Here is a 26,989-nt window from a genome sequence, read left to right as displayed (position 1 = left end):
ACTTCAAAAAACATATCAAAAATTTCTTTTTGTTCATTTTTTTTACGTTTTTACGAGTTGGACAAACATTTCAGGGGGTGCGCTCAACCCTCCCCCCCCTTTTCCCCTGGATACAGCCTTGTACTTTATCTCGGCTTTATTCCAGAGCTGCTATACACAATGGAAACGTTGATTTAAGCACTATCTGGATCTTCAATGGAATCAAACAGTTCGTGGTAACCAACTGTAGTAAGGAGGGACCCGGCTCAATAGTAACCGAAACTCTAAAAATGAAATTTTGATACCGATAGTTACATCAAAAGAATCGCATTTTTACTCTGATTCTAAATATATAAGTTTATATATTTAGTTTATAACATATAAGTTTAAATATATAAGGTTATATAAAAATTATATTTTATTTTTACCCATCAAAAGTTACGAGCCTGAGAAAATTTGCATTATTTTAGAAAATAGGGGGAAACGCCCCCTAAAAGTCAAAGAATCTTAACGAAAATCACACCATGAGATTCAGCGTATCAGAAAACCCTATTGTAGAAGTTTCAAGCTCCTATCTATAAAGATGTAGAATTTTGTATTTTTAGCCAGAAGACGGATCACGGATGCGTGTTTATTTGTTGTTTTTTTTTTTTTTTTTTTTTTTTTTTTTTCTTTTTCCTAGGGATGATCGTATCAACCCAATGATTCTAGAATGTCTCGAGAAGGCTCATTCTAACGGAAATTAAAAGTTCTAGTGCCCTTTTTAAGTGACCAAAAATTGGAGGGCATCTAGGCCCCCTCCCACGCTCATTTTCCCCCAAAGCTAACGGATCAAAATTTTGAGATAGCCATTTTGTTCAACATGGTCGAAAAACGTAATGATAATGTCTTTGGGGATAATGTCTTTCAAGTTACAAACTTTGACCATTGTTTACATAAAGTAATGGTTATTGGGACGTGTACATACGCTTTCAGGGGGACTTTTTCACGTTAAAGGGGGTTCGGGGGGATTACGTGGGAGGATTGTTCCATCGAAGAATTTATCATGAGGGAAGAAAATTTCCATGAAGGGGCCGCAGGATTTTCTACCATTATTTAAAAGACCAATGAGAAAATAAATAAAAAATTGTTTTTTTTCTGGTGGAAGTAAGGAGTAGCATTAGAACCTAAGACGAACAGAAATTATTACGTATATAAGGGGGTTCGTCTCCTCTCCAATACCTTACTGTTTACGCTAAAGTATTTTTAGTAATTTCAATTAAATGTATTTTTAGTAACTTCAGTTCAAGTTGAAGCTTTAATGTAAAGAGCGAGGTATTGGCGAGGGGGAGAACCCCCTTATATACGTAATAAAAAATATACAAATATATAATTCCGTTACGTAATTTAATTTATAACTTACGTATATTTATTACTAATAAAAACCTTCGTAAAAAAATAAAAAGTTCTAGTTGCCTTTTTAAGTAGCCAAAAATTGGAGTGCAGCTAGGCCTCCTCCCAAACCTTTTCTTTTGTATCAAAATCGTACGGTCAAAACTATGAGAAAGCCATTTAGCCAAAAAAAAAGAGAAAGCCATTTAGCCAAAAAAAAAAATATATGCAAATTTCGTTTTAATTATTCATGTTTGGTGGACCAAAATCGAAACATGCATTGATTTAAAAACGTTCAAAAATTAAATAAAAAGAAAACAAGTTTTTCAACTGCAAGTAAGGAGCGATGTTAAAACTTAAAATGAACAGAAATTATTCCCTTTATGAAAGGGGTTGTCCCCTCCTCAACGCCTTACTCTTTATGCTAAAGTTTTTTATTTTTTTTAAAAAGTAGAGCTGTGAGAAAGAGTCAAACTTTAGCGTAAAGAGCAAGGCATTGAAGAGGGGATAACCCCTTTCATAAATGGAATAATTTCTGTTCGTTTTAAGTTTTAATGTCGCTCCTTACTTGCAGTTAAAAAACTTGTTTTTTATTTATTTAATCGCTTCAAAAGAGACAACGTGAAATAATAATAAACTTTTTTTTAACCAGTCTCATTTATTTATTTATGCTTCTTGTTTGCAGTATTCAATTCAAAAAGCGGCATGTTATACGACATAAATTTCACAGGAGAACAGAAAAAACAGAAACATATATTTACTTATGTTTTACAACTTTAATTTATAAGCAGGTGTTGCTGAAACAAAATTGTTTTCTAGACATCCAAGATATGACAAAACAGAAAACAGTGTTAAAGTAAAAAGATCCGATTTCTAGATATTTCTAGGAGCGAGAAAAGAGGTTTTAACGCATTTTAGATAAAAAGAGAAGCTTCTGAAATCTTGGAAATCAAATAATATAGGAGGAAACGGTTATAAGTTGCATTTTTTTTTTAGGGGGGTTTGGGCATATATACTTAATTTTGCAATTAATTTAATTTCAATTTGATTGATTTAATACGATAGTTTAATTTAATAATTAACTCTATTAATTTAAATTATTTTCTAAGAAGTGGCACGGTAATACCAATCCAAAAAATGCTGGGGGATGTAATTTCACGTTATTTTTTTCGACGGAAATTTTTTTTCTGCCCAAAAAAGGCAGTCATCGAAATCTAGAAGTGAAAAACGACACAAAATATCTATTTGCCCTATGATATTTTGTTCTGAAGATGTTTTGAACTTTCTTATTATTCTTATTCTTATTCTTCTTCATATTCTTCTTCTTTTTTCTTATTCTTATTCTTATTCTTCTTCATATTCTTATTAAGTACATTGCGTCACCTTTTCTCCATTGCAGGAATAATAGAAAATTTCAGCTTCTTTATCCACATATACAATAATTTCAGTTGTACACATGTCCATCTGAGCTATTGAAAGGTATAGCTTTTTATTAGCGTAGCCAGAAGGGGGAGGGGGTCTCGTGGTATTTACCCCCTTTCTCCCTAAAAATCTACAAATTTATGTGCTGGAAGGTACTTTTTAAGAATGTTATTGTTTTGCAGTTTATTGTTATTGTTTACAGATTATATTGCCATAGCCTTGACGGAACTATCTTCCTTAAATGAGTTGGTTTGCAAGTAAAACATGAAAACTATCTTCCTTAAATGAGTTGGTTTGCAAGTTTACCAAAAACATGATTATGGTTGTTCACGTATATTATATTTACTTAATTTTTGATAGCTTGAAATTTAATATTTTAGGTAATTGATGTAATTATCACGGTTAATGAAGTAATTATCACGCAACAATAAATACCGGGACCAAATTTGCAAAAGAATCCTAGAAAACTCTGAATACTACTAACGACCTTAATTATTTGCTAATTTCAGTCCTAAACGCATATTGCTTCATTTTTGAAGCAATATACTACATTTTTGAACTACTATATACTACTACTACTATTATACTATTACAGACTATTATATAGTTTACTATATTACTATTATACTATTACAACTATTAGCAATGTTATAATTATAGTAACTATAAGAAAACAGTATATAGTATATAGTCTATAACTATATAGTATAATACAACTTATTATTATAATAATAATATATAATAATATATAACTATATTGGTAGTAGTATATATATATAATATAATTATACATATATATTTATAATAATATTATAGTTCTTCTTATTCTTCAATTACGTTCCATCACCTTTTCTCCATTGCAGGAATAGTTAAAAAATTGGAGCTTGTAATACCCATATTGGTTTCTTGCACTTCACTGCCTACAGGGCATTTCTTGGATGAACAACAGGTCGTTAATACTAGTTGAAAAGCTCGAAAATCATATGTCAATATTTCTACTCTCCTATTAAATATTTGTGACATAAATATTTATGTGACATTTGAACTGCAGAATTTTGATTGCAATTGCAATACTTGAAAAATTCGAAATACGTAGATCTTAATTTCTACTCTCCTGTAAAAGTTTTGAAATGTGACATTCGGATTTTAGCTGAAACAGTTGATTTGAATTGCAATGAATAACAGTTCAAAAATTCGGAAATTATATGTCAATTTCTCTGCTCTTCTGTCAAATATTTGATATGTGACAGTTGGACTGTAATTGAAACTTTGATTTCAACTGTAATACATAACAGGCGAAAAATTCAAAATGCATATACCTTTTTTTCTGCCCTCTTGTCAAAGTTTTGACATGTGACGTTTGGATCTCAGTTGAAACAGTGAAACAGTTGATTTCAACTGCAATGAATAACAGTTATTTCCATAATTTGGGTATAATTGGGATTCCCATTTCTCCTGCCCATTGCATCCGAAACCTAGAAGTATCGCCTTCCGCCAATCAAATCAGAAAGAGCTAGATTCTCAATCAGATACCAGATTCCTCATATTGTAAATAAACGGTGGCCTCCTTTGTTTTCTCCTACCTTGTATTCTTTTTTTTTATTTTCTTTTTGAAATTATTAATATGACGAGACTTTGTGTTTTTTTTTTCTATGCATTGGTACTGCTCCAGCCTTACGAGCTCTGCTCTCTGTTTGGGCATAATATTAGTTTTTTATATTTTTAATTTGAATTAATAAATATTGATTGATTGATTGATTGATTGAAAAACTCGATATGCAAGCATCTTTTTTCTGTTCTTCTGTCAAGGGATTGAAATGTGACATTTGGACTGCAAGTGAAACTTTTGATCACAACTGCAATTCGTAACAGTTGAAAAATTATAGATGTATGCGTCTATTTTTTTGCTTTTCTGTCAAATCTTTGAGATGTGAAGTCTGCAGTACTGCCGCCAAATTGTCTGCAGTAATTGAAAATGCGGCAGGTTACACGAAATAGATATTGCAGGATAATAAGAAAACTCAAAAATGTATTTTTGTTATTTTTTTTTTAATTCTGTTATTTGGCGATTGTGTGTAAAAGAAAAACTTTTCTTGGTGTATATCTAATATAGCAAAAGGATTTTAATATCGCCGGTGTCTGAAAATGGGACGTAACTGTTTTAGAAAATTGTGTCGGAAATCAAAGCTTGGCATTAGAAAAAAATCTTGGAAATTAAACAAATCAGGTTCAACCGATTAAAAGGAATTGTCTGTTTTTTTGAGGGGATGGTGTGTAAGTCTATATCAGCAAAAAAAGCCACAGAATATTTTCTGAGTTATTTCAGCCAAACGCTCTGCATCCCAGGTCTTCCATCTTATATAGCCTTTTTAGAACACTTTTTAGTCTTTTTAGAACACTCCATTTAGAACACTTTTCTTGAAGCTTCGAAGTACCAAGGACTTTAAAATCAAAAGACTCAATTTTACCTTTCTTTTGCCTGTTGGACCAATCTTAGGTCTATTCATACTGGATAGCTGCGATTTCCAAAAATATTTCTTTTATTTGTTTCGAAATTCTGAAGTTTTAAGGACAGAACTTCATTTTTGTCAGTGTTGCCGCCTTGAACTGTAAAACTAAACTTGGAAAAGTAACTAGTTAAATTTGAAAACACTTTTCGTCTCTATTTTCGGAAACCTTCAAAGGAAAGTTACACTTTCTTAGTCTGTTTGGTGATCCACAATCCTTAGTACTTTCTAACCCGACAAATACAAACGATCATGTTTCATTTTCACTGTCCTTGGCATTTCTAATCCAAAGTATTTTCTAAAAGTTATTATCCAAAAACCCTTATTAATTTTTAATCCAAAGTATATTCTAAAATGCCCTACCCAAAATTCCAAAGTACTCTCTAATCCAAATTACTTTCTAAATTTTTTAATTCAAAATTTTTAAATCCAAAGTAGCCTACTTTCTGATTTTTAAAATCCAAAATCCTTAGCACTCTCCAATCTAAAGTGTTTTCTAAATTTTGTAGTCCAAAATCATTTTTACTTTCTAATTAGCCAAATCCAAATGATCGGATTTTATCTTCACTGCCCCTCAAATCGTTCAGAATAGAATCGCTCAGAATAGCCTACTTTCTGATTTTTAAAATCCAAAATCCTTAGCACTCTCCAATCTAAAGTGTTTTCTAAATTTTGTAGTCCAAAATCATTTTTACTTTCTAATTAGCCAAATCCAAATGATCGGATTTTATCTTCACTGCCCCTCAAATCGTTCAGAATAGAATCGCTCAGAATAGCCTACTTTCTGATTTTTAAAATCCAAAATCCTTAGCACTCTCCAATCTAAAGTGTTTTCTAAATTTTGTAGTCCAAAATCATTGGTACTTTCTAATTAGCCAAATCCAAATGATCGGATTTTAAATTCACAGTATTGTGAATTTAAAGAACAGTTTATCGTTGTTAAGACTGTTAGCATATTACACTAATTTTTTGACGATATACTATACAATTGGCAAGTTCATAAGGGGGGGGGAGATACTGGAAATCTGCCCCTCAAATCTTGAAATAGTATTTTTCCTGAAAATATTATTTTTTTTTCCTATGTAAATGGCCTATTTTTGTGTTTCTCCGAAGTTTAATCCCCTACCCTTGTATGTCATCTCTTGCCTCAAAAGCTATCTGTGTACTTGCCTGACGTAATTCATTATCACGGTAGACCCCTTTCAAACCTTTCGGAAAACCCGTCTGCGGTTTCTGTAGAACCCATATTGAAAAATCATGGTCCAGATTATCTACGACTATTTTGCATACGCATTATCTCGTAATATTCAGCCTAGCATACTAAATAAGTAGTAGCACGCTAGAAAGATTATACCATAAAAGGGCATTTTTTTGTGAGGTTTTCCTCATATTTATCACAAACTATGTTATAAAACTTCTGGCAATATATTCTGTCTGTCTACTGACTTTAGACGCTTTTGCTTTAACTATTGATAGATTTATGTGGGTCACTAGACTCAATACACGAACTTTTTTTTGGGGGGGGGGCAATAGTAATACAAAATTGAAGATAAAATAAGAAGTGTCCAAAAATTCAGGAAAATGAAGTATTTCAGGATGGGGTTGGTCTCGAGGGCCCCTTCTCTGTGTACGAATCGAACTCAGAGCTTTCAAATAATGTAGTCATGGTTTAGGCGAGACATATTACGTTTAAATTATGTTTAATTTTAACTTTTCTAAGATTTACCCAACTATTTTCTTTATGCTTGATGCCGTGCATAATTTTTCTAAGACACTTCTCTAATTTGTCCGCTGTCCTTTTTTTCCTTTTTTCCACAAATCAAGCATTCATTCACCCCCTTAGATTAAAAAGGAAGTTATTCCACATGTTTGGGCCCATAAATTGCCCCAAGGAGAAGGGGAGTTGACAACCATGCATAAACATATAGGTGAGAGGGAGGGGTAAAAGTTGGAAAGGGTATTTTGTAGTCAGACGAGGGACCCATTTTTTAAATTTTCGTGGAGTTATTTTTGGTTTTCAAGGGGCCTCTAAAATGTAGCATTTTCCTTCTTGGGATTTCAAACAGTTCGTGATAACGAATTGTAAGTAAGGAGCGACCCGGCTCAATAGTAGCCGAAACTCTAAAAAACGGAATTTTGATGCCAATAGATACATTAGAAGAATTGAATTTTTATGCTGATTTCAAATATGTAAGTTATATCAGGTTTAGCCTTGCTCATCAAAAGTTACGAGCCTGAGGATATTTGCCTTATTTTCGAAAAAGGAGGAAGCGCCCTCTAAAAATCATAGAATCTTAATGAAAATCACACCATCAGATTCAGCGTATCAGAGAACTCTACTGTAGAGGTTTCAAGCTCCTATGTGCAAAAATGTGCAATTTTGTTGTTTTTTTTTGCCAGAAGAAAGACCATGGATGCATGTTTGTTTTTTACTTTTTTTTCTTCCAATGGGTGATCGTATCAACCCATTAGTCCTAGAATATCGCAAGAGGGCTCATTAAACGAACATTGAAAGTTATAGTGCCGTTTTTAATTGACCAAAAACTTGGAGGGCAACTATGCCCCTCCCACGCTCATTTTTTCCCCGAAGACGCTCGATCAAAATTTTGAGATAGTCATTTTGTTCAGAACATCCGAAAAATTTAATAACTATGTCTTTGAGAATGACTTAATTCTCTACAGTCCCCGGGGGAAGGGCTGCAAGTTGTGAACAAACTTTGCCCATTGTTTACATATAAAATTGGTTATTGGGAAGTATACAGACGTTTCAGGGGGGATTTTTTCTGGTGGTGAGTTGGGAGGAGAAGGTTATGTGGGAGGATCTTTCCATGGGGGCAGGGACTTTTCCATAAAGGGGGTGCCAGATTTTCCAGCCCAATTAAAAAACGATCAGAAACTAAATATAAAAAAAACAAGTTTCAGTAGTGCATGTATGTATTTTACTTTGATTAAAAATTTCTTTGATATATTGATTCATACAGCTGAATTTATTCACAGGGATCTATTTCTTATTCATTGTTGAATGACATTGATAAAAAATTCACTCTGGATTCGACGTCTGGGATACTCAGTCTTAAGGATACTCTTGACAGGGAAGAGAAGGCTGGCTATAAAATAATTATCAGAGCTGACGATTCTATCCAACAAACAGACGTGGAAGTTCTTGTTCAGGTAAAGTTTTTTTTTCTTTTTCAACGTTATAGTTATATCTTTATAACGTTATGGTTATATCTCAACGTAAAGTTATATCATATCTGTCAAAAACTACTCTTGTTATCTTGATTGAAAGAAATCAATTCCAAATCTTTGATAAACAGCTCTTGTTATTTTGGAAAGTAGTTGCAAAAAACTCTCAGGGATGTTTCCTGAGCCTAAACAGCATCCAGGACGGTTTTGAAGGATGCCTTCACCCCTTCCACATCTAAAGGGTACTGAACTCTTATGAACTTGCGCAGACCTTGTTCATTGAACTAAACTTTCAGAAATAGATCTTTAGCTCACAAAAGGCCCCACAGAAAATATTTTGGACCTCATAAATTTGCTAAATCCTAATTTATAAGGATATAAAGAATTTGGAAAAATATGTCTGAAATTTGGAAAAAATACAAAATGGCTTAAAATCCTCCTCAAGTCACTAGGATTGTTTTAAAAATCAAGAGTAAGAGAAAAGTAGACACAAAAAATTAACGAAACAGAAAACTTTTGGAAACGGATAAATTCAGATAGGCATAGACAGACCTGTCTTTTCTGTAATTTCCTAAGCCTTAGAAATAAGAAAGAGCATACATAAGAACTTTCATAATACCTTCCGAAGTATATTTTAGGCTCTGAACTATTTTCTAACTATTTTCCAAGATAGCGAAAAACCACTCATCTAGAAATTTGACCTTATTTTCTCTGATAATGCCAGCTTGATTTCCAATCCAAGTTTTGTCTACTCCTTCAAAACAGCAGATTCTTCTGCTCTAGTAACAAAAAAGGCACTCTGACCAACAACCAGCAAACAGCTCAAAAGCTCAAAATATCACTTTTTTTTACCTTTGTCCCAAATTACCTTTTTTTCCACTAGAACTACTTGACATAATATCCCTTTAGAAATTGTGCTTTAATGAAGGTCAAATATCGGAGTTAAAAAAATGAACTACCGTAACGTCTCCCCATTTTTTCGAAAAGATATATTTTGCTTGTACAAATTAAATCTGTTCTGTACACTTTATTACAATTAACGTTCTTCATGTTTCAAAATTTTGCTTAACATTTTCGGTTACCATTGACTGTGGTTCGCTGTTTACTGGGTTGTAGCTATTACTGAAACGAGGATAATCGGCAAGTCTCCGTAACACCAAACTAGCCCACGTTCTGAAAACAGTGATTAGATCTTACTACCATTATCGTATATATCTTCAGAGAAGTTTGGGACACTATCAGTTGGTTTATAACTACTGAAAAGCAACTATGATTATTATCATAAAAAGTAAACATTTTGGTATTTTTTATGCCTGAATGCAAGCGAGTATAGCATACAGTTTAAAGAGATTGCAAATATTCTATAGCTTTCCTTTTAAAGGTGGTAAATTTCATACCTTGTTACATCTCACGGCCGGGAGATGAAGCTGGAGCTTTCATTTTTTTTTTTGGGGGGGGGGGGTTAAGGGGATTACAAAGTCGGACTTTCAGGGAAGGAGCGTATTAAGTTTTTCGAAGAAATAATCCGCATGAAATAAGTTTCACGAATAAACATCAGCATATATCGTCTTTCACGAAGAAAAACCAACATGCTACAAGTTCCATGATGAAAAATATAATGATAAATTAAATTTCACGAAAGAATAAATCAACATACAACAAGTTTTACGAAGAAAAATATCAAGATAAAATAAGTTTTATAAACAAAATCACCACGCAATAATTCCACGAACCAAACCGGTTTCATGAGGAGAAAAAATCAGTGTACAAGTTTCACGAAGAGAAAAATCAACATACAGCAAGTTTTATGAAGGAGGAATAAAAATATAGCAAGTTTCTCGAAGACATAAATAAAGATAAACTAAGTTTCTTGAAGAAATAGTCCATATGCAACAAGTTTCACGAATAAAAATCAGCATACATTATATTTCATGATGAAAACACCAACATACTGCGAGTTTCACGACTAAAAATATCATAATATATTAAATTTCGTGAAAGAATAAAACAACGTACAATAAGTTTAAAGACGAAAAATATCAAGATAAATTAAGTTTCACAAACAAGAGTCAGCACGCAATGAGTTCTACCGGTTTTACAAGGGGAAAAAATCAATGTATATGTTTCACGAAGAAAAAGATCAACATGCAATATGTTTCATGAAGAAGAAATAAAACATAACAAGTTTCTCGAAGAGATAAATCAAGATATATTAAGTTTCTTAAAGAAATAATCCACATACAACAAGTTTCTCGTACAAAAATGAACATGGATCATGTTTCATGAAAAAAAAACATGCAACAAGTTTCAAGAAGAAAAAATATCATGATAGATTAAGTTTCACGAAAGAATAAATCAACATAAAACAAGTTTCACGAAGAAAAATATCAGGATAAATTACATTTCATGAACAAAATCTGCATGGAACAAGTACCACGAACAAAACAGGTTTCTAGAGGTGAAAAAACAATGAGTTTTACAAGTTTCACGAGTGGCATCAATTGCTAGGAGTCATCAGACGAAAAACATAAACGGTTTTTTGTAGGTAAATGTCTGAAAATGCATTAGGTGTAATAATGCACGCCAGAGGGTGCCATATGCTAGCAATTGAGTGCCACAGACTGTGAATTGCCATGGCACTTTTCCTTCTAACAATGGAGTGGCAAGTTTCCACTGTGCGAATAAAAATAATGGTCTAAGTTTTTCGCATTTCGTTTTTTTGTTTATTGTGTTTTAATTGCTTTTGATGTGATTTCATGATTTATAAAGTTTAAAAATTTGTATATTTATTGAAAAATTTGGACAAAATTTGTATATACAAAAGCGTTCATTCTTTAGATTTCTTGTTTGAGAATAAAAATTTCAATGCGTATTCATTTGCGCAATGAAATATATAAGCCAATGCTGTGTAGCGTCTCATTGATTCAAAAGTTAAATTAACCTGTCTAGCTCATGTCATAAAATAGCACTGTAATATGCAGATGCATCTAATAGACCAAACATTACTATTACAGGAATGCTTGTGCACTTGCATGTGGGTAGGGTTGGAAACATGCGAACAATTTGACCGTTCTAGTAATTTGGACAGTGATTCTACTTGCGTGCAATAGATTATCATGTAGAATGTATCCCCCAGATCATAATATTAGAAAGGCTTTAAAAAGTACACCTGTCTAGTGTTCTGTTCCATGGCAGCACAAACCCTTTCGAATCCTAATGTGGACGAAAAGTCTTTAGATTATAAAGGTCCCCTGAGAAAAAAGAAGAACATCTTAAAAGAAAATGAAAACTCTTTAAGTATTATGTAACAATCTAAGTGTTTATTGTTATTACGCAGTACCCCACGTGTGTGTCCTCCGCTGTTACAAGTGGACGCCCTGAAAAAAAAAATTCATGCTAGACTGCGTCACATCCCACGTCTGCCCCTTCATTACATAACATCCAGATGTGTGTCACCCTCTGTTACAACCGGGGATACCCCGTTGGACTAGCGGAGTAACAAGTGCTATTACGTAACAATCAAAAGTAAACAAAACCTATTACGTAGCAAGCACCTGCGGGTGGAATAGCTCGCTAGGGCCCCGGTGGTATTGGAAGCTAGGGGCCCTCCGGTGGTGATGGTTGCTAGGGCCCCAGTGGTATTGCTCGCTACAGGCTGCCGGTGGGATTAGATGTTAGGGCTCCCAGTGAAATCGGATATTAGGAACCGATGGAATAGGAGGCTAGGTCCCTGGGTGGTTTTTTGAAGAATCAGAGAAACTATTATGTAACAACCCCACTCTAGTACATAAGAACCATAGAAATCTTGATTTGGCGGGGCCCTGAAGGTTTTTAAAGCACTCTCTTTTATGTAACATTTTTTTAACTAAACAATCCGTGTTACGTAACAAACAAATAAAAACATTTCCCATTACAAATGTCTTGAGGTACTAGTAGCTCCATTTGTGCACCCCCTTACGGCTGCCCTTAAAAATGGAACCCGTCACTACTGAGCATTGAATTGAAAACCCAGACGGTACATTTCGTTTTTCTATCTGGTTTTAGCTTATAATAAACCTTAGCCTGCTTTAATAAAGATATCTACTTTAGATCAATCTAACCTACGTTCTGTAATGTAAGACTTGAATTACCGTTCCCTCAACACTGATTGTACCTAATCGCAGAGATTACGTTCTGAGACCATACTGGCTATGCATGACGTATGAAAACAAAGAAAGGAAATAATAAATGAAAAGAGAAAAATCAAATAGAATTCAGTGTCTTTTTTCCTCTCGTACAGTTCACTTAAGAAGCTTAGATTTTGTTATTGTTTCTTCTTTGTTTCCTTTTTTCCTCTTTTTTATTTTTTTGAGCACTGAGGACGACTTGGCGGAGGTCCTTGTTTCGGAATATTTGCTTGTTTTTCATATTTTGCTACTGGCTGATGAAATCCTCGTTTTTCACCTATTTGATTTTTCTCTTTCATTTATTATTTCCTTTCTTTGTTTTCATACGTCGCAGAGATTTGGCGTTGCATAGCCTACCATATATTTTACTTTCCCTAAAAAGAAATTGAACTTATTGAGTGATCATTCCATTCTGATCCGAAGGAATGATCCATATCATTCCTCTATAGTTTCTAGAGGAGTTGGGACTTCAGTTTCATCTTTTTTCAAAATATATCGAAGTTTGCACTTTTTGATCTTTGAACCATAAAGGAAGGAAGCCCTTCCCCCACGTACATAGCTAGAAACCCTCAGGTTCATTTGTTCCCCTGTATTTGATTTCTTACCTATTCACCAGTCATGTGAGGATGAATCTGTTTCAAGGGGAGAAAATTCAAAACAACTTAAAAGATAAATCAGCTAAATGAAAAACGCAAAAAATACTCGGAAAATAAGCAATAATTTTTGGGGGAGGGATATAAACTTAAGGTGTTCATACTTGTTTCTCGTACAATGCTTTAGAAGAAACATGAATCCAAAAATCAGCCTTAAAAGACCAGGTGTGTATTATACTTTTGATCAGCTAACGAGTCTGAGTTCTAGCCAGAATGTGATGTAGCCATTTCGTTTTTGTTGTTTTACTCTACATGGAAATAACGGGAGTCGGAGGTTTTCGAAAAACGACTTGATATTAAATAGTACCGCTAGTGTTGTTCTGAATTTCCATACCTTTAAGACTGTTTGTAAATCACCGGTGAAATAATGTCGCTGTTACTTGGAGTAGTATTCAAGCCTGACGTAATGTTGAAATTCTACAAAAAGAAATTGTAGCTTTTTTTATTAGCATAGGACCAGGTTTCTTCGAAGACCACAGTGCCTTTCCATGACGTATAAACACGCATAGCCGTCTTTGCAGAGAACCACCCAGAACCTTGGAAGGCGGGGGAGGGGAGTGCATCAAAGGACTTTGTCTAGGAGAAGGGGTAAAAAGTGACATTTTTAGGCCACAATTTTTATTTTGGAGTTGAGAAAAAATTTCAAGAAGGAAAAAAAATCCACCAAGAAAAGACACTTTTTTAATAAATAAAGAAATAAAGCTTGTTTACTGAGATAAATTAATAAGAAAAATGCAAGTGGGGTCAGTTATCAAACATTTTGCCTATTCAGTATACATTAGAGGTGGTGTTATTAGCCGGCTTCATTTTTCACGCAGTTGACACCATTTTGTCATTAAGACGTGATGTGTCAGGAATAATTCTGTTTAGACTGCAATCAAGGTTGCCACTCCAACAATCTATTATCTTATAGAATTCATAAAAAAATGTCGTTGCCTGAAAGTGATTTTCCGGGAATAATTTTTTTTGTCAAAACTGATTTACAAACGCTATCTTGTGTAAAAAAGACTTTCGAATGGTTGAATCGACTTTGCTGTAAGGCGTCTCTAATTTTTGTAGTTTAATAATTTTTCAGTTCTCCTTTGCCAAATCGCATTTTCTTTCAATCATTTTCTTTTTACTTTCTTTCAATCATTTTCTTTCATTTTCTTTTGGTGGATCAAATATAGCATGGTAAAAAAAAGAATGCTGAACGAAAGCTAGTTACAGGGTCAGAAAATCATATCTCTAGCCTTAGCCGATTCTGAGATACAAATGTCAAAGTTGGTACTTGTGTATTTTACGCCACTCACTAAAGTTTTCGCTGTGTAAAAACTTGAGAACAAACCGGTTTCTTCGATACTTTAGAAATAAATTTGGGCTATATATTTGCAGTTTAGATGGGGGGGGGGTAAAGTATAGTGGGTCAGCATACAGAATTTGTTAGGTACAATTATTCTGCATATTATTAAGTAAAAATTGTTTTCTAACTTCAAACTGTCCCAATATTTTATCCCACCCCCTCCCTCGTGTGCAAATATATAGCCAAAATTATATATTTCCCATCTATTATGTTTCTTGTCATTTTCTTTTCTCACGCTAAGCTGAAACAAATTAACGAACAAATCGATTTGTTCTCGAGTTTTGCCCAGTGTATGTTTGAGCGGGTGGTGTATAGTACACAAGTACCTCAAAGCTTTTAAACTCGTTTTTTAAAAAAACAGATTCGGTAAAACTGCTTTTCAAGCGATGATTTATTGTACTGATTTTTGTTTTACTAGAAAGTCTCCAAAAAAGCATACACAATGGCTTTCGATAGCAACTAGCACGATGGTTACGCTGTGTATATATTGACTTACTTTCACTTCGTCAGTGTGAAAAGTTGAAACATGATATCTTGTTGTGTACTCAAATGTAACGAAAGGCAATGAACAGTGCGGGGAGGGGGGCAAGTACCAACTCGTCTCAAAGACAAAAGCTAAAACAATAGAGTAGGTATAGAAAATAAATGAAGTAGTACAGGAAAATACTATCGGCCAAAGACGTTTTTTTGATACCAAGGCAAGATTTTAGTTTATAGCTATGGTGTATGCAAAGGGGCTCGTGGCCCGGGCTGCGAAAATTTAAAGTTTTCTTGAATTTTCAGTAATTGCTATTCAAATTCACAAATAAAATTTTTATTTAATAGCCCCAATGTCATGCGCAGGTGAGACGTCATTACGTACCTCTTATAAATCAAACATTTTATAGATCGGACGGTGCAAAACTTAGCAGCGCTCATGGCTAGTCTCTTAGCCAGAGAAGTAAATATTGCACAGTCAATCCAAATGATCTTAAAAAAAAAGAAGAAAAAAAAACACCGACTTCAGTAAATTTGCTAGATTTTCGAAATATTTTTATTTTGATCGGTTTCTGCAACTGTGACACCTCTTTTACCAGATTTACTAAGCGACTTCCTTTCCACTAGATCTAGTAAAATTCTGCAAGGGGCGGCAATACCACCGACTCTGTCCGTCAAAAGCAACGAACCAACTATACATTTGCATCCAGTTTAATCTCTGTAAAGTTACTATGTCTGATGCACCTTTGCAACTTTGGAATGTGGAATCAGTATACCCCATACCCAAATCCCTAAGGGTATCTATTTCATTAAAATCAGATGAGACGGCACTAAGCGGGTAGGATTGAAATCTTTTATTTGGCTTGAGATCAGACTGTGAGATATGACAGTTTTTAGCAGAAAACCAGTCTTTGATCTAGGATGCAAACGTGTTCTTTTGGTACTTTATACGCATGCTCTGTAAGAACAGGCAAATTAGGCAATCCTCAAGTCGTGACAAAGGACTATTATGATGCTGGACAAATGTTATTTTTCATTTATGGAATTGGTGGGCTGACTATCAAATTGGGTTTCACGTGACTCGAGACTCCAAGGATATTGTTGGTTTCGTAAAGCTACCTTGTAGCAGCCTTTGGCGTTAAATGGTTTACAGCCGAATTGCCCTACCATGACAAACCAAAGTATTAAATGTTGAAAAAAAGATGGGGCACGAATCTTAATTCTGTGGTTTTCGACCATGGTGATTTACGCCCTTTCATTTTGATCCGCAGTTCTTTTGAGCATCTTAAACCCTTTTTTTTTAAATTCTCAAAAATTGTTTTCGCAATAAACTTTCACTATGAAGATAAACTTATATTCTAGCTATCACTCCTAAATAATAATAATCCTCATTAAATGTTTTTTTGACGCGTCAAAACTTATGGTTACAATAGGCTGGAATTTCCCCTTTCAAATGTTGAATTTACTACTGCATCCACAACGCAGGGTTGCCAACTTTTAGGTCCATGAATGTGTCCACTGAGCATCTAAAAATGTGTCATTTTTAGCTAAAAGGTTTCCATTTTGAAATTTATAAAATTAAAGGTTATTTTTTTACCAGTTGTATTATTAGCCAAAAGACGCTGTGTAAACCTCTTTCAAATCGATTAGATAACATAAAATGAAAGATAACATAAAATGAAACCGAAAGAAAACCATGCAAAGCATTCATACAAAATGACCAAGTGTGAAAGCTCGAAGCTCGTATAAACATGAAGCCCCCTACTTTGGAGAAAATCCTTTACTTACGACATCTGTGGCAAAACCTAGATGTTAAAAAAAAAATACTGAGGAAACGTGTTAATTGGGTGAAAAGCTAGATTCTTTTAAACGGTATATCCAGTTGGGAAATGTTTCGTTTTATGTCATAAATTTACAAAATATGTCCTTTTTTGTCAGTTTATGTCATTGTGTCCTAGCACATGGGAATTTGTCCTTTTGAAATAAAATATGCCCAGTTGACAACCCTTCCACGACGCGTTTACGGCTAATAGGAAGAAAGAGAAGAAAAAACAAATATTTTGCCTGTATCACAACAAGGCGCCTTTAGCATTGAAGAACGGAAATACTTCAATAATTTCTTAAATTTCTTAAAATTACTGAATTACCAACGAAAAATCAAGGTGGTATAATAAGATACATACAATTTGGCTTCTAAGTAGCACCAGATGGTAGAGAGTGGGCAGTCCCTCCAATCTGTTATGAAGGTCCAGTTATTTGCCCATGGAGAGTTTTGTTAAACACTCATGATATGGCAAAAACAGCCGTTTGTCAAAAGATCTATTTCCTAAATTTTTCTGTGAGTTAGAAAGTAGGACATAGCACATTTCAGAGAAAGCACAAATGTCTTAAAATCTTAAGAAAGGAATAAGTAGTGAAACCAATCGATAGAACATGTTTCATTTTAGGAAATTTTCTGTAAACATAAATTCCATAAAAAAGTCGTATAACGTATTTTGAATTTCTTCGCCGAAATTAATCTATACCCTTTATTTTCTATTAGCAGCTTTGCTTTTTATTCAAATAAGATCATTTTGTTTGCTTTAAATATAACTTGCAAAAATGCCTAATGCCTTGTGACTTTCTCTCTAAATAAAGGGGAGTTTTTGAAGGATGTTGGAAATAATTTAAATTTTGCCATTTTGAAGAAGTCAGAAGGACCCACCCCCTCTATATATTTACCTACATTTTGTATCTCCAGTTCAAAGTTGAAAATCTATTTCTACTGTGTTGGAGTACTTGATAATGTTGGAAGAAGTCTTCTTTAAATCTTTTCTGTTTTCAAGTATTTTTTTGGGAACTAACCAGAGAAGAGAATTCAGATATCAGATAAACTGAGAAAAGTTTTCGTAAAAAGTACTATCTTAAAGGTAAAAAAAGAAAAATATTTGACCTCTTCCTTTGATACATTTTTGCCCTTTAACTTTGACGCTTAATTTTTTACTTTGAAGTTAAAATTTTTGCCTAAAAATTTCTAGTCCGTATTACCTGGTTACCTGGTTTACTTATATTATATTAAATAAAAAAAAGTTTTTAACTGAAAGTAAGGAGCGACATTAAAACTTAAAACGAACAGAAATTACTTATTATATGAAAGGGCTTGCTCCCTCCTCAACTCCCCGCTCTTTACGCTAAAGTTTGACTCTTTCTCTCAGCTCTACTTTTTAAAACAGAAAAAAAAGAGGTATTAGAAGGATGTGAACCCCTCATATGCGTAATAATTTCTGTTCGTTTCAAGTTTTAATGCTGCTCCTTACTTTCAGTTGAAAAAGCTTTTTCATATTTATTTTTTCATTGTTTTTTCTTTTTTAATAATGCTAGAAAATTCTGCGCTCCGTTAATGGAAATTTTCTTCCCCCATGACAAATTCCTCCATGGAAAGTTCCCCGAATATATCTCCCTCTTCTCAATCCCTCCTGCCCAACCAAAAAATCCCCCCGAAAACGTCTGTACACTTCCCAGTACCCATTACTATATATAAGCACTGGCCACAGTTTGTAACTTGTAGTCCCTCCCACGGGGAATGTGGGGGAGTAAATCGTCCCTAAAGACATAGTTATAAGGTTTTTCGACTATGCTGAATAAAATGGCTATCTCAGAATTTTTATCCGGTGACTTTGGGAAAATAATTAGCGTGGGAGGGGGCCTAGGTGCCCTCCAATTTTTGGGTCACTTAAAAAGGGAATGAGCCCTCTGGCAACATTTTAGGATCACTGGGTTGATACGATCACCCCTGGGAAAAACAACAACAAACAAACAAATAAACACGCATCCGTGATCTGTCTTGTGGCAAAAAATGCAAAATTCCACATTTTTGTAGATAGGAGTTTGAAACTTCTACTGTAAGGTTCTCTGGTACGCTGGATCTGATGGTTTGATTTTCGTTAAGATTTTATGACTTTTAGGGAGTGTTTCCCCCTATTTTCTAAAATAAGGCAAATTTTCTCAGGCTTGTAACTTTTACTGGGTAAGACTAAACTTGGTGAACGTTATATATTTAAAATCAGCATTCAAATGCGATTCTTTTGATGTAACGATTGGTATCGAAATTCTGTTTTTTAGAATTTTGGTTACTATTGAGCCGGGTCACTCCTTACTACAGTTCGTTACCACGAACTGTTTGATTAACCTAAATGGTGAAAATCCTTAACCGAGCTTGGACAGACTTGGCAAATTCTGCCAATATCTTTTTTCTCAATTGGGCTCAATTTTTCCAGCTTTTTTCCTAATTGGGCTGTTTTTCATTTATTACTAATCTCCTAGCCATAGGCAATGCCTCCCAACAGAGACTAGCACAATTGTGGTACCACTGAGCCGTTGCCTTTGGACGAGGCTTTATTAAATTTTTGTATTGAATAATTAACATTAGTATTTACTTTTGATTGATGTATCTTAAGGAAGGAGTAGAATGTCTAATGTTAAGTTAGTGCTAGCAGGGTACATGATGTTGTAGTACGTTTTGTCGTTTAAACCCCTTCTGAGGTTAGTGTTATAGATTTTTTTTTTTTTTGATTTGTTTGATTATCCCTCCTCCATGTCATGATGTGGCATTTGAAGGGAATGTGTTTATGTTAAGTTTCTTGTTAAAAACTGATAACAAATTAAATTAGTAAAATCAAAATTCCCCATAGCTTTACGTCAAAATTGCAGTTCCAAATGGTTAATGTTTCCTTTAAGTGAATATTCTTTTTTTTTTACCTGACAGACAGATTCAAAATAAAACCTTAACACACTTATAGTACCAAGGATCAAAATAAAAGCTTCATTTGTACCCTGGACTCATATTGAGCCTATGCTTCTCTGGAAACCACGATTTTCTAAGATTTCATTTTGGCTGTTTTGAAATCATATAAAGTTTTAGTATGATATAGCATTTTTGTCAGGATTGCCGTGACAAAAAAATAAGCAAAACTAATTAGATTTGACAACTCTTTTCGCCCATAAAAATTATTTATAATATTATTGATCTGTTTTCCCAAAGAAAACTACACCTTCAGAGGGAAGCTACAGGTTCTTAAAGTGTCTGATGGGCACATGTGTTTTGCTTTAATTCAACCATTTTTTTAGTGCTTATCGGTTATATAGTAAACACTCGGGAAGTGAAGTTGGATTAATGCTATTGAAATCAAGCAAAATATGATGAAAATATAATAGTTTAGAAACAAATTTGGGCTATGTATTTGAAAATTAGGGAGGGGGTAAAGCATAGCATATATTATGCTAACCTGAACTAACCAAACCAAAATACCAACTAAATGCTTGAATAAGATACAGCTACAATTTATTTTTCTACCAAGCCAAAGCTAATTGTGTGGTATAAAGAAGTTGCTTGACCAGTTTCCTGTGTCATGTTCGCATCATTCACGATCGAAATTCTATAGTGTTTATTATATAACCGGTAAGTACTTTTTTTCTTCTAATTTGACCCCCTGATACTATCAGAAACTGTATAAGTGCATTTGGAGGTATTTTCCTTGAAAAATTAAATTCCCGATTCTTCCTAATTTTGAAAACACATTTTGTTGTGTGTTTCCACTTCAGTTCGAACAATCATATCTCAGTCTCATTGTCCTGAATATTAAATTTTCAATAGCAGAAGTGTTAATGGATGTGTTGGTTTCAATAATTTTAATAATCCTTTCAGATATGCCTGACTCATGTCTGCTAATTATAATCCGTACTTCACGCAGGTAGGAAACATCATAACGCCAAGTCAAGGTCATGTAACATCAGGACCCCTCTGAATCCCACTATAAAAATCGTGTGATTTATAAGCTATACTCACACACCCATGTGTGTGCGTGTACCGAGTTTTGCCAGCTGTTTAGCTAGAAACCTGTATCCGTTTGGTTCGCTCTTTACGGTATCGTTACAAGGGTGCCGGCAGAAAATTTTACGGGGGGGGGGGGGCAGACACCAAAATAGTAGTGGTGGCTGGGTGGATGACACAAAATATATTTCGGGATCTTTTTTCGGAGGAATAAGTTTGTTTTTAAATACTTTTAGGAAAAAGCTCTCAAATAAAAAGAGCAAATAGATTGTATGCGAAATGAAACAAAATGCAGTAAATTTTAAAAGACAAGGATTTCTGGAAAAGGGATCAATTTAATGAATCAATGTATTTAATCTTAAAAAATAAATGAAAATCAAACCAAAATTATAGAACGATTTATTGCTTCCGTAGATTATAACAGACGTAGACTTGTCTTTATACAATTTCCTATGCCTTAAAATAGTTTACAGAAGCAGTGGAGATACTCAAATGTCATCCTGCCTGCATAGATAGATCTGCATATCGTCGCATAGCCTGCATAGATAAGATCTGCATATCGTCGCATAGCCTGCATAGATAGATCTGCATAGACGTTTTGATTTTATAACGGCCATGTACAATGTACCTATTTCATAACAGGACAGTTTTTCCCTCTAACTTAAATCCCTTATATATTCAGACATTTAAAAAATGGAATAGAGAAAGGAAAAAAATAATTAACTTACAATCTAGCCGTCATATTGACCCCTCTGTCTTTTTATTGTCCCATTCAACTATATAAAATGAACAGGTTAAAAAAAAAATTCCATCACAGGAGAATCTTATCAAATAGTTTGTGGTAAGAACTGGAAGTATATTCACCAAAACTAAAAACGGAATTCTCATGACAATTGCTACACCGGCAGTATTGGCTTTTTATGCTGATTCTAAATATGTAAAAATTCGTTAAGTTTATTGTCACTCGCCCAAAACCAAAAATCTGAGAAAATTTGCCTGATTTTTGAAAAAAGAGGAAACACCCCCAAAAAGTAAGTGATCTTGTTGAATATCCGTTTATTAGACACACAATATCAGAGAATACCGTAGAGGTCTCAAGCCAATGTTCGAAGTGTGGAACTTCGTCTTTTTATTCATTTTTTTTGAAGCAACATCGTCGATACATTTTTATTTGTTTTGTTTTGTTTTTTCTAGGGGTGATTGTATCAAACCGAAGGTCCAAGATAATTGGGAGGGAGTTTATTCAAATGTGAATTTAAAGCTTTTTCAAGTGACCATACAGATTGGGCCGCGGGGAAGTCTTGTTTTCTTCCACTTAAGGGCATCAAAATATGATTTTACCCCGAAGAGGACCAATTTGTAATCAATTAAAAATTCTGAAAAGCTAATTTATTTAGTAATTTATTTAGTAATTTATAAAGTATCAATGACTATATTTTAGGCTTCTCAGTTGCAAAAGAAGTAATGGTGGTAATGGAATTCAACCAAGCTGATTTGTTTTATTTGTAATGAAATTAGGCTACGTTCAGTGATCTGTAATTGCGTATTAGCTATAATGAGGGGGTGTGAGTCATTGTTTAGGTGGGGGTTGGGTAGATTTCTAAAAAAAAATACATTTTATTAAGTGAACTGCTTACTCTTCATGAGGCTTCAGATAATGTTGAAAGAGGTAGGGGGGAATAAGAATTAATTAAAATGTTTTTCTGTGTAACTAAAATGCTATATTCCCATAACTACCAGCACAAAGGTGGAAAAGGGAATGCAGGTCATCCTCAACTCCGCCAGGAAATTTCTTTGGGATTGCAAATACTGCTAGGAACTTAGTTTCCAGCAATTTTAATTGCTAATATTTTTCTTTTTCTATTTATATGGAGTACTTTAATGTATTTAAACTAATGTATGTATTGTATTTATCGATAAGAAAATCCTATTGTAGAGGTTGTGATGGCTTCAGTTATTTAGAAGATCAAAAGTTCCACAGAATTTTCATCCAGGCCTGGTTATGATTTGGAAAACAATAAGAAATTAAATAAAAAAGAAGCTTTTCAACTGAGAGCAAGGAAAAGATTTGAAAAAAGATTTGAATAGATTATTCTTTATATAAAGGGGGCTGTCTCCTCCTTAGCTCCTTACTCTTCACTGTGAAGTTTTATTTTTTTTCTAATTAAAAAAATTATATTGGAAAAAAGGATTTTTCAAAGCACTAAAAAACTTCTGTTTAATGAGCAAGGTGTTGAGAAGGGTAATCCCCCTTATATGCAGAGCAATTTATATTTGTTGTAAGTTTTAAATTTGCTCCTTACTTTAGTTGAAAAAAAAAACTATTCTATTTGTTTAATCACGTTTAATGGCACTGTAAAGTTTTATGAATGTAATACTTTGGTAACGCAGAAAGAACGATCAATATTTCGATGATCTCTGGTTGGACTTTAATGCGTAATCAAGCAGCTCATGGTAACGAATTGCAAGTAAAAAGCGACCCGGATCAATAGTAACCGAAACTCTAAAAAACAGAATTTCGATACCAATAGACATATCTAAAGATTTGGCTTATTATGATGATTCCAAATATATAAGTTTCATTAAGTTTAGTCTTACCCATCAAAAGCTACGAGCCTGAGAAAATTTGTCTGATTTTCGAAAAAAGGGGAAAGTTCCTCCTGAAGTCATTGAATTATAATGAAAATTATACCGTCAGGTCCAGTGTATCAAAGTACCCTGAATTAGATGTTTCAAACTCATATCTGCAAAACTGTGAAATTTTGTCAGAAGAAAGATCAAAGATGCGTGTTTATTTATTTTTCTCCCCAGGGGTGATTGTATCGACCCAGTCGACCTAGAACTCCGGGAGAGGTCTTAATCTAATGGGAATGAAAAGTTAAAGTGCTTATTTTGAGTGACCAGAAAAATTGGAGGGCAACTAGGCCCCCTCCCACGTCACGTTTTTTTTCCAAAATCGTTCGAACAAATTTATGAGATACCTCTTTTGTTCAGCATCGTGTAAAGGCCTAATAATTAGATTTTTGGAGATAAAATGACCCCCCCACAGCCCCTGGGTAAGGTTTTAAGCTACAAAATTTGCCCATTTTTTATTTGCTGTTGGGAAGTTGGGAAGTTTCTGCCTGGAGGGTTTTGCACGGGTAAATTTTTCCATGGAGAGGGAGGTTTCCAGGAGGTGAGTTTTACAGGGGAAATCGTAAACTGGGTGAATTTGCCAGAACGAAATTCTGTGTATTTCTTGCTTTCCCTTTACCGATTCAATTTTACGTGTGAAGATGTTAAGGGTAATTGTCAGGGGTAAATTTTCGCCAGGATTGTATTGTCCAGAGGATATTTCTGTCAGTAGGTGGATTTATCTGTGGAGGTAGAGCTAGGTATCCTGGCGTTATTTAAAAACGATCAGAAATTGTAAAAAAAAAAAGATTTTTTCAACTGGAAATAAGGAGCAACATTATATCTTAAAACGAAGAGAAATTATTACGCCTAGGGTTCCCCCTCCTAAAAACCTTGCTATTTACGCTGAAGTTTAAATTCTGTCCAAATTCTTTAAAAACGACTGCTGAAACACAAGGGTCGTTTAATTAGAACAGGAAGTAACTTTTTTCAAGGTGCCTAAAAACTTTAGCGTGGAGAATGAGGTATTAAGGCGAGGGGCAAACCACCTCATATATGTAACAATTTTTGTTCTTTTTTAGTTTTAATGTTACTCCCTACTTTCAGTTGAAAAAACTTTTTTTATTAAATGAAGCTTAGAGACAAATATATTTCTAAAGGCAATGGAAAAAGTATTTCAATTAAAATAAAAGTTTATAAAAATGAAAAAAGTAAGTAGTTACAAAAAATACAAAAAACAATTGTTTACTTACAAAAACTAAAATATAAACTCCCAGCATACAATTCTGTTGAGCAATGCCGAAGTGCTGGACGGATATTTTTTGTTTTTAAATTTCAACAGTTTTGAACTTGGTTATCAAACACCACAATGTTTAATGCCTTTAGGTTCAGTTTTAATAAAAGTAGCGCATTGTCGAAGTAGTTTATTCAAAGTAAAACATTAAAACTAAGATTAAGAAAATCAAATAAAATTTTTAATTCAGTTATGAATATGAAAAACCAACATATTTTGTACCTCTATACTTCATAACTATACAAAATTAAATTGATTTTAGAGTGACAAGTATATAAATACAAGCACTCTTGGATAACATATTTAGGATCACTATAAAAAGATGATTCTTTGATTGATTGTTATCAATAGTTAGGCTCTCATACTTTTGTTATTGACAAGGATCGTTATTTACTTACAATTTATTACTATGAAGAATCTGATTTTTTTTTTTTGTTACTCCAATCAAATCACATAGAAAAAACGTTTATGTAAAACTGGAAGGAGGTCCCTCAGTCACAAATTATAACTTGTATTTTCCTTATTAATGGTCAAAATCTATTGGCAGGCTACCAACAATGGGGCAACACACATTTTTTCCATGGTTTTTCCCTAATCTGCTCTCTTTCCTTTGGTTTCCTTGTAATTACTTTATAGTGCCAAGTTTCCAGGGGCGCACGATCCCCCCCTTGCTGGTGCCCATGTATCGTTCCCCCTTTCCTTTTCGTCCAGCGAATTCGTGCATAGTTGCCTGGTCAGCGGTCATCATTAAACGGTTCATGGTAATGAACGGTAAGTAAATACCGCCCCTTGTTAATACAAAAAAAAAACAAGTTTGTTTGACTGAAAGTAAGGCGCGACGTCAAAACTTGAAAAGATCAGAAATTATTCCGTACATGAAAGAGATTGTACTTTCCTCAATGCCCCGCTCTTTACGCTAAAGTTTGTCTCTTTCTAATAACTCTACTTTATAAAACAATAAACAAACTTTAGATCCTCCGTTTGGATGAGCCCTTAAGCGACATTCTAGGACCACTGGGTCGATACGATCATCCATGGAAAGAAAAAAACAAACAAAAAAAAAACAACAAAAAAACAAACAAATAAACGCACATCCGTGATCTTGTTTCAGGCAAAAAGTATAAAATTTCACATTTGTGCAGATAGAAGCTTGAAATCTCTACAATAATGTTTTCTATTATGCTGAATCTGATGGTGTGATTTTTATTAAGATTTTATGACTTCTAGGGGGTGTTTCCCCATTTTTGAGAAAATAGAGCCAATTCTCTCAGGTTCGTAGCTTTTGATGGGTGGGACTAAACTCGATGAAACTTATTTATTTAAAATCAGCCTAAAAATCCAATTTTTTGGTGTATCTATTGGTACCAAATTCGGTTTTTTAGAGTTTCGGTTACTATTGAGGCGGGTCGCTCCTTATTTACTGTTCGTGTACGAACTGTTTGATAGTAACAACTAAATATCGTATTGGTCAAAGGTTTGTATTACATTATATTTAGTAAAGGAATTTAATTTGTCCACCGATCACAAATATTCAAAATATAACCAAAGAGGGGCGGTATACCCGTCGCATACAGTATAGCTTGTGTAGCTGTGCTAATTCATGAAAATTTTGCGGGAGGAGCAAATATATTTTTTCAAATCTTGAGAGGAGACGATTGTGATTTTGTTTTAATGAAAATACCAAAAAGGGTATCTTCAATGAATATACCAAAAAAGGCATCTTTCAAATCTGGCCCCCTCTCCCCACTTGATGCCACTGAAACTGTGTTTGTTTTAAGTTTTAGAGTCATACACGTGAATTCAACAAAACTAATTTTTATTTAGGTTTCTGACGCCAACGATAATGCTCCAGTATTCACGGAGGTGGCTTACTCGTTCGATATCCCCGAAGATGCCACACGAGGTTCTGTGGTTGGTATCGTAACAGCAAACGACGCAGACGAAGGAATAAACGGCCAAGTTTCATATACAGTGTTGTCAGATTGGGGAAATGATATTTTTTCGCTTAACCCTCAGACAGGCATATTTACACTTACTTCAAGATTGGACTACGAACAGGTAATGTTTTTGCACTTCTATTTTCTCTCAGATCTTTTACCTTCAAATTCAGAAGGTTAAATCGAGTCATAAGTTATTCTAGAGAAGTCCTAGAAATAGTTCAAGTTTTCTT

General features: G+C 34.0%; 1 protein-coding gene across 1 annotated transcript in view; it reads left to right on the top strand.

Annotated features, from left to right (window-relative positions):
• Positions 1-26,989, top strand: part of LOC136031717 (cadherin-related tumor suppressor-like) — a 189,667-nt gene that overhangs the window by 65,675 nt on the left and 97,003 nt on the right. The window contains exon 4 of the mRNA XM_065711422.1: positions 8,277-8,450. Within this exon, the coding sequence (XP_065567494.1) occupies positions 8,277-8,450 (174 nt within the window). The remainder of the gene's footprint in view (positions 1-8,276; positions 8,451-26,989) is intronic.

This window comes from Artemia franciscana, chromosome 10 (assembly GCF_032884065.1).
Source record: "Artemia franciscana chromosome 10, ASM3288406v1, whole genome shotgun sequence".
Taxonomy (NCBI): Eukaryota; Metazoa; Arthropoda; class Branchiopoda; order Anostraca; family Artemiidae; genus Artemia; species Artemia franciscana.
The sequence above is the reverse complement of the archived record's forward strand: the minus strand, read 5'-3'. Positions and strand labels throughout refer to the sequence as shown.